This window comes from Corylus avellana, chromosome ca1 (genome assembly GCF_901000735.1).
Source record: "Corylus avellana chromosome ca1, CavTom2PMs-1.0".
In the NCBI taxonomy this organism is placed as follows: Eukaryota; Viridiplantae; Streptophyta; class Magnoliopsida; order Fagales; family Betulaceae; genus Corylus; species Corylus avellana.
Genome location: NC_081541.1, coordinates 4,321,252 through 4,329,471, shown reverse-complemented (window position 1 = coordinate 4,329,471; position 8,220 = coordinate 4,321,252). Strand labels below are relative to the sequence as shown.

The 8,220-nt window shown below is 35.5% G+C and overlaps 2 protein-coding genes and 1 pseudogene across 4 annotated transcripts in view; 1 reads left to right on the top strand and 2 right to left on the bottom strand.

Annotated features, from left to right (window-relative positions):
• Positions 1 to 236: 236 nt before the first annotated feature.
• LOC132187001 (THO complex subunit 7A-like) lies at positions 237 to 4,702 on the top strand. Of its 3 annotated transcripts, XM_059601165.1 has the most exons (4): positions 237 to 359; positions 1,122 to 1,783; positions 3,563 to 3,721; positions 4,388 to 4,702. In XM_059601165.1, exons 2-3 carry the CDS (start codon positions 1,190 to 1,192, stop codon positions 3,692 to 3,694), a joined length of 726 nt encoding a protein of 241 aa, XP_059457148.1. In that variant the 5' UTR covers positions 237 to 359; positions 1,122 to 1,189; the 3' UTR covers positions 3,695 to 3,721; positions 4,388 to 4,702. The 3 variants fall into 3 exon arrangements, with proteins under 3 accessions (XP_059457148.1, XP_059457140.1, XP_059457131.1); XM_059601157.1 differs by lacking the exon at positions 4,388 to 4,702 and having other exon boundaries at positions 238 to 359; positions 1,163 to 1,783; positions 3,563 to 3,903; XM_059601148.1 differs by lacking the exon at positions 4,388 to 4,702 and having other exon boundaries at positions 238 to 359; positions 3,563 to 3,903.
• Positions 4,703 to 5,363: 661 nt separating this feature from the next.
• LOC132167694 (norbelladine synthase-like) lies at positions 5,364 to 6,589 on the bottom strand (annotated as a pseudogene).
• Positions 6,590 to 7,457: 868 nt separating this feature from the next.
• Positions 7,458 to 8,220, bottom strand: part of LOC132167688 (norbelladine synthase-like) — a 1,499-nt gene continuing 736 nt past the window's right edge. Inside the window, exon 2 of the mRNA XM_059578697.1 lies at positions 7,458 to 7,759. Within this exon, the coding sequence (XP_059434680.1) occupies positions 7,458 to 7,759 (302 nt within the window). The remainder of the gene's footprint in view (positions 7,760 to 8,220) is intronic.

Genomic DNA, 8,220 nt, shown 5'->3' with positions numbered 1-8,220 from the left:
AATTTGACTTTTAAAATCAAGCATTTTTTTTTTTTTTTTAAATGCACCTCTTTGGTTGGGTTAAATTTTTAACGGTGTTATGTTGTCATACTCAATCAAAAGGGACATGTGTTCTCTTAATAAAATAAATACAAATAGAAAAACAAAAGAAGAAAACAAACACCTAGAGGTGGGGTGGCTACTTTTTTTTTTTTTTTTTTTAATATATATATATATAGGCCACCTGGATACGGACCGGGTTAAAAATTTCTTCGTTCTCCGAGGACCGACTGGACTGGAGACACTAGGGCTCCATCTTTCTTCCCTCACTTTCCATATCAAGGCGAGTGGAAGCACTTGAGTCGTTGGATTTTGGATCGGTGAGCTTTTCTTCACTTCAATGCGCTATTTGGTCTTCGATAACATGCTGATTGCTTGGTTTTCCTTTGTTTTCTCTCTTCTCGAATTCGTGCTTCGACTTTAGCTCTGTTAACAATGGAGCATGGGAATTAGGGCTTGGAATTCGAATTTATGTTCTTTATGTTCTGTTTGGCTGCTGATGGGAAAAATTAAACTATTATCTGTATGTCTCCTTGGTCTTTTCAGCTGCCAGTACATATATCCGTTCGGACTTGAGAATATTGGTTTCAATATACTCCTTCAAAACATTTGGTTTTGTTGGGCTATTCAATTGCGATCGTCGAGTTTGCAAGAAATAACAGTTTGTGATCAGATTCTTTTGGATACTACTGAATTTTACTTGGTCCTATATATGCATGTACATTTGTGTGTATGTGTTGTTGGTGGGTGGGGTGTGTGTGATTAATGCTACACGCTGTACCAATTTTCTAGATTGAGGTACTTATATCATATTTAACCTATTGTGAATCAGGAATTGTTAACAAAGAGGATGATATATGCTTCTTGTGAAATATCTTGCAATTTACCAACATAAAAAAAGGAAAAGAAAATAATTAGATTATCCTGTGTACTTGGGTTGTATCCTATTCGGTGCTTTATATTATTGAAAGAGATAGCTTTTAAATAGACACAGAGAAAAATACATAACGCATTTAAGAAATTATAGTTACAATCATGTTTTCTGAAATATGCATATTTTGTTAAATGTGTTTTTGTTGCAGATTGTGACATACGTGGGTGTGTTTGAAAACCTGTAATGCAGGAAACTGAGTAGCAATCAACTGTTTAGATGTTAGTAAAAGGAAGGAAAGTCTCCGGTAGGGGAGAAGCGGTAACATCAAACTATGCTTTTGGCCCACATGAAGAGGACATAATTATAAAACACAGGCTTCTCACCCGAACCACAACCACAAGGGGTGAACCTCCATTGAAGAAACTTCAGAAGAAGTTCACCACTTTTGTCCTTGAGATCGAGAAGGATGCAGATCATTATGGTGACTGTGAGAAACTGGCCAAAGCTTTCTTACAGGAGTTGTCTACTTTTGAAATTCCACTCCTCAAGAGCAAAGCGGTTGTTGATGCGAACATAAGAGAGAAGGAGAACTTCAATGAGTTGGAAGATGAGATAAACAGGCAGATCGTGCAGGCACAGACTGACATAGAAGATCTTAAGAAGCAGCTGGAAGAGAGTAAGATTGAGAGGCAGCACAAAGAGGAGTGTGAGGCAATCAGGAAATTGATTGCCACACAGCCACCTAGATCAGAGACACAGAAGACCATAACGGAACTGGAGAAAGAGATTGCAGCTTTGGATGCAGAGAACACTGCTGGTTCAAGGTTGCTTGAGCTTCGCAAGAAACAGTTTGCCCTTTTACTGCACGTGGTATGTGACAGTTTGCTCATGATTCGTGTGGTTTTGCTCTGTTCCTGTTTTATATTTTTTTCATTTTATTTTTAGATTTCTAAGTTTCATATGCACCCAATGAGTCTTGAACCCATGGCTTTACCCTCCATGCCATTCTTGATAAGCGAGGAAGTTTCGTTTGAGCTAGATCTCATTAGCCTCTGTTCCCATTTTATTATGATTAACTATGCACTTGGATCTGCTTGTTTGAAGTTTATGATTGTATATTACAGAGATATTATGTTTATCATCTGAGGTTAACTCCCTTGGCACCATTCTGGTGGATGTTTTAGAGAGTTTGAAGAAACAATTTCAGGGTTTTTTCATTGCCAGATTAAGATTTATGGGACTTCAGTCCCTAATTTCAGCACCGTCCAATGTCTCACATCTCCTTCATCGATTAAATTTGTATTCCTCTTGAAATTACCTTGGGAATCTGAAAATTGGAGCTTTGTTCAATTACAATGATAATTCTCTTTTGATACACGGACAGGACCTTGGGCATCTGTAAAGTCCTCAGTTTCCTATTTTGACTTATTATGTTGGTGCTTGGGGGTTTCTCCTGGATTTTGAAATATTGTGGTTTCAGGAGTTCGCAACGATCTTTGTAAAAGTTTCATTGGGAACCTGTTAGAGTTGCCTTTAGTTTGTACGTTCTTTCTTTGCTTTTGGTGGGTAGGGCATGACTTTCTGTTTTAAGCAGTGGAGAAGGAAGTTGGATTAATTCAAGAGAGAAAATAGAATGCTAGAAACCTTTCACATGAAATTAACTTTACATTCATGGTCTTGGGGGGTGGGGTATAGCGTGTGGGGGGAAGGGGTTGATGGTCTTGGAATTAACTTTACATTCATGGTCTTGGGGGGTGGGGGTGGGGTATAGTGTGTGTCGGGAAGGGGTTGATGGTCTTGAAATTATCTTTACATTCATGGTCTTTTGGTGAGGAGTCACATTTGAGACCCTCGTATCACCCTCTCTTATGGCTAGTTCATTTGGTTGGTCTTTCTTCTGAACACCTTTAAATTTAAGCACTCTGTTGATTTTCTATAGGGGGTTTCCACTGTTTTTATAAGCGTATTCTCTGGAAACTAAATTGCATTCTAAAATTTCATTATGACATTTCTATTAATCCATTGTTGAGAGAGGGCCTGTATCTCTATCTTGGTGCTATTATTAACATCATAAAATAGAAATTGTCGCCTCTTCATAGAATTCTAAAGATTTTTCTTACGCAGTTAGTTCAGTTAATGGCTCCAATTTTTTAGTTTCCCTGTTTAAGATGATGAGATTGTGATTTCTAAATCTAGGGTAAAACAAAATGGAGCCATTAAATTTTTCATGTACATCCTGCTCCTAATTTGACCGCTTGTTTAATCTGACCTTATGTTTCCTTTTGTTTCTGAAGCTTCAAAAAAAAAAAAAAAAAAAAAAAAAAATTTCTGGCTAACAGTTTTTTCTGTCTTTCATTCTTCTTTCAAAATGATGGTTTCTACCCATGTGTTTAATCTGACCGCATGTGTTCTGCTTGGTGGAAGAAAAAAATTATGTACTTCTATCTGTATGATTCAAATAAAAACCTTTCTAGTTCCATCTCATATCACCTTATGGTCCCATCTGCATTTTCCTTTTCCTTAAAGATTTTTCTGCCCAACTATTTTCACATGTATCCTTCATTCTTCCTGTTAATCATTTGATATGATAGGTCCACTCTATCTGAAGATCATGCAGTTAATTTTCCATGTTATTTGACCTTTCTGCAGGTGGATGAGTTGCAGAATACCATAGAAGAAGAGCAGAAAAATTTGGTCGAGGAGATGAGACTTGCGACTGAAGAACAGAAGAATGGGATTGAGGACGCCAGTGGGGGCTCAGATGCCATGGCTGTTGATTAGTGACTATTCCGAAACTCAATATTACAGGTGTAAGATTGTAATCCCTTTTGATGTATTTCTGTTTATGCGTAGATTTTCTTGATATTGTAGAATTGAGAAATGTAATGGAATATCAAAACATTTCTCTCATGTTGTAGCGATAGTTAGTTAAACAAAGACATCTGTTATTATTTTGAAATTAGCTAATTCTCCTAAAAAAATTTTGCCAAGTGTCTTGATAATGTTGATAAAACTGGATTAGTGCACTGTTATTTTTGCATTGCATTACTATGTGATTTGTTTTGAAAGTTGGGAGATGGCAAAGAGGTGTTTTGAGGAAACACTTTGTAATGCATCTGAACCCCAAAGGACTATATCAAATATCATGCCAATCATAATGGCTGATTTCATTTTCATTCAAATCTAAACACCTAGGGTTTTTTTCTCTCTTTTGTAATACCATGGCAGTCTTCCTTGCTTGCCTTAATGCAAATGTATTCTTGGCTCGAAATGTTTAAATTAACCTAACATAGACTGTAGTTAATCTGGTGGTAGTTTTCTTTCATTAGCAAGGAAAATGGTTTACAAACAAGCACTTTGTACGATAAACAAATACATACTCGATGAGGAAAGGACTATTTTAATAATATTGGGATGACAATGATTACTTTGCTCTGAATGAAAGGTTAAAATTGTTGCCATGCTATTTTACAGGTTGATAATGGATGTAGTTTCAGCATAGCTTACTCTTAGAAAGTGATAATTTGGTCCGGCCTTGAAGACTCAGATATCGAGGGTGGTGATCTATCTTGCTTGCCTTTAGTTCAAATGTAAATAAAGACTTGAAATGTTTGGTTTATCTTTCGGTCAGTCCATACTTCAACAAGTGAGGCACATTTAACTGATGAAACTCCAATATTTCTTCTCTTGTAATTCATTGGAATTTGTATTCAGTGAATCTGAAAGAAATTTTGATCTTCTATGTCAACCTTCCAATCAATACAAAAGAATGAATATTGTACTTATTCATCTAGATTTTCTCATAGCAAAGTTTTTGAAAATTTCTGAGTCGGGATTTGCCCTTAATGAATTCGTCCCTCCTATTCATGGGGCTTAGGTCGTTCAGCATTTCAAAATGCTGCAATGAAGTGCATGGCTTGGAGCATTTCCACCCAGGGTCTTGCTGAGCAAACTTCCAAATTTGTGATGAGTTGGGGCTTGCTATTGAGGGAAAAGTGATTTATTGTTTTTAACTTCGAAATTGATAGATTCTTTTTGACTTATTAGCATTAGAAAATGCCATAAATCAAGTGCCTGACTTAGGTTAAAGTGTTCAATCAATGTTGTAAATCTAGATTGATGGCCATTTACCATATATTAACAAGATCATGCTAGAAAGTAATTCTAAGCTCACAATGTGTTATGTGTATTGTAGTAGAACAAGAAGGTTAATTCAATTGATTCGTGAAAAAGGTTTGATTTGTGTTAGGGTTTTGCTGATTATTTGGGCTTAGCTGTGGTAAAAAAACTATTAACACTTTTTTTTAACGGTCTGTATTTAAGTTCACACACTCTTTCTCATAAAGAAAACTCCCATTACTTAATTAAAAAAAAAAAAAAAAAAATGACGAACACCACAAATCTGTAATTTTATTTTGGAAGATGGCATTTTAGTGAGAGATCACAAATTTCATAGTTGATTTGCATCTTTTGCAGCTTTATTTTTTATGAGATGAGTTTTAACGAGTTTTGCACCTTTTGCCAATGGCTCGATAGTGGCATACGAGGCATTAGCAACTGCTTCCTTTTTGACATCAAACTCAATTGTTGATTTGATAATGCATGAATCAGCGCCCTTCTCAATGATTTTGAAGCAAAAACGATAAAGAGTAAACCCCAAACCAAGATATCCTCCTTCAATCGCCTCTACTTTTTTCAAGCGTTTCTCATGGTCAACCTTTGTGAACTTCTCTGAGTAGCTAATAAAACCAGGCGTACCTAATTCAATGGGAAAAAAAGTTGAATGAAGAGAAAATGAACCGTTCAAATTGAAACTTTGAAACTCTTGAATTCTTTTAATTTCTATCACTCAATATTACCCAATTTAAAATTTTCACCCCTTGTTTTCAATTAAAATATTTCATGTATTGTTTGATCCAACACATGAGGGAGAATGATATAAATTTAATTTAATGCTTTTTGCAATAACTTATGGAATGCTTTTGTCATTTTGTGGTAGGCTTAATGGAACTAGTGTCACTATTATACCATGTAAGGCGTATCAGGATCCCCTATAATTAGTTGTCCGAATTGTATACCCCACAAAGAGAGGATTGCTCAAATTGTATGCCAAATTGCATGGATTCTTATATAGCAAAAACAATAATATAGAAAAAGAAAAAAAAAAAAAAAAAAATCTTAAAACTACCAGTAGAAACTCCTGGATAAGGATTTTCAGTAATTTTTCTGCCTGAGAAATATGGATAGCAAATATATATAAAAGAGTTAATATAGGCCCTACTTAGCCAGACAAGTTTTGGGCTACCTACCTACATATTTTGGCAGGTGGGCTTCGTAGGAATTCTCTTACACTTGCTGTCCCAATTGCTAGCAATTTGAACAACAAATTACGAGAGATCCAGATCTAGAAACTTCAAAAGAAAAGAAAAGAAAAAGAAAAAGAAAAAAAAGGTTAAAACATTTACAAACTTGTATTGGTCTGTGATACCTGGTGGAAATGTTAGCTTGAAAATAGTCCCAACCCCTCCATCACCTTCTATGGTCTCAGTTTTCTCAAGAAGAGTTGAAAGCTCTTCTTTGACAAGTTTTGCCAACCGAAGAGTGCCGTAGAGCTCCCACGCTTCACTAGCGGCCACGTACGTTCACCTCCACCTCGTGTGAGAGTTGCCCAACCATCTTTCTTCTCTTTGGGATTTTTTAGGGCAGTTGCTTTCTATGTGATATATGTATTCTCAAAGAGTAGGTAAAGACAAACATCTACTTGCTAATCGTTTTTAACTTTCTTTTGGCAGAAATAATCATCCAAAGGTTCCCACACCGCTAGAATATTGGTTGGCGTATGAGCTAATTAACCATATTATTTGGCATATGTCATGAACACTTCCAAGGTAGTATCCAATTGTTTTAATAGTTGGTACTCCAACCCCTATAATTTTTTGTAAATATCACTCTCAAACGACATCTATCCAAGCCGGCAAACCTTTTTTTTTTTTTTTGTGTGTCAATCATTATTATTCATACCTAAAAGTCCACTCTACTTGTTAATCGATGGTAGAATTGCTGAAAATGTCATTTAATTCAGAAACACAAACTCTAAAACATGATATAATGAAGTTGTTCCACGAGCCTTTAACTCTCGATCACTTGCATTTTCTTCTCTTAGCGATCGAGTACACTACTTAAGTGATGCCCACAAAATCTACAGTCTAAGTACCTAATTTTCACACAGAAAATCAGAAAATGCTCACTTACAGTGCAAATCACCATTAGATGAAATAACAAATGAAAGTGGATTTGCACATGGCCTTAATCCATTGTTAGGGATGGCTTATGTACTTTGCATAGACTAATGCTAGAATTTGTTTTTTCCATTTTTGAAAAAATTATCATTATATATACAAATAACCTTTTTATTATAATTTTTTTTTTCTAGGTTTCAATTGCTTAATTAATAAAAAAAACAAAAACAAATATGATGAGCACCATAAGCTTGTAATTTTAATTATGACGATGGCATGTCAGTGAAAGATTACAAATTTCATAGTTAATTTGCATCTTTAGCAGCTTTGCTTTTGATGAGATAATTTTTGGTGAGTTCTATGATTGTCACCAATGGCTCGATAGTGACATACGAGGCATTAGCAGCTACCTCCTCCTTGACATCATACTCAACCGTGGCTTTGATTATGCATGAATCATCACCCTTCTCAAAGATTTCGAAGCGAATACGATAAAGAGTAAACCCCATATCGAGATATCCTCCTTCAATCACCTCTGTTTCTTTCAAGCGATTCTCATGATCAACCTTTGTGAACTTCTCTGAGTAGCTAGTAAAGCCAGGTGTACCTAATTCAATGGGAAACAAAAAAGGTTGAATGAAGAGAAATGAACAGTTTAAATTGAAACTTTGAAACTCTTGAATTCTTCTACTTTTTATCGCTCAATATTACTCAAACATATGAGGAACAATATTAAAAGACTTAAAGTATTAATTAAATGATTAAACTAAATTTAATAGTTTTTGTAATACCTGATGGAATGCTTTTGTGATAGGCTTAATGGAACTAGTGTCACTATTATTATACCATGTAAAGGAGTATCAAGATTTCTTATAATTAGTTATTTGAATTGCATACCCCACAAAGGGGGAATTGCTCAAATTGCATGAAATTTTGCTACCGAGATCGCTAGCAATTCGAATAACAAATGTAAGAGAGTTAATATGGGCCCCATATGCTCAAGCAAGTTTTGGGCTGCTCACCCCATTTATTTTGGCAGGTGAGCTTGATAAGGCTCTCGCATGTACA

What these genes read in the sequence shown, in the direction of transcription:
- LOC132187001 (XM_059601165.1), top strand. Translation starts at nt 1,190, where the DNA reads ATGTTAGTAAAAGGAAGGAAAGTCTCCGGTAGGGGAGAAGCGGTAACA. An exon ending in TTGCCCTTTTACTGCACGTG is followed by an intron (nt 1,784 to 3,562) that starts GTATGTGACAGT and finishes ACCTTTCTGCAG; the next exon opens with GTGGATGAGTTGCAGAATAC.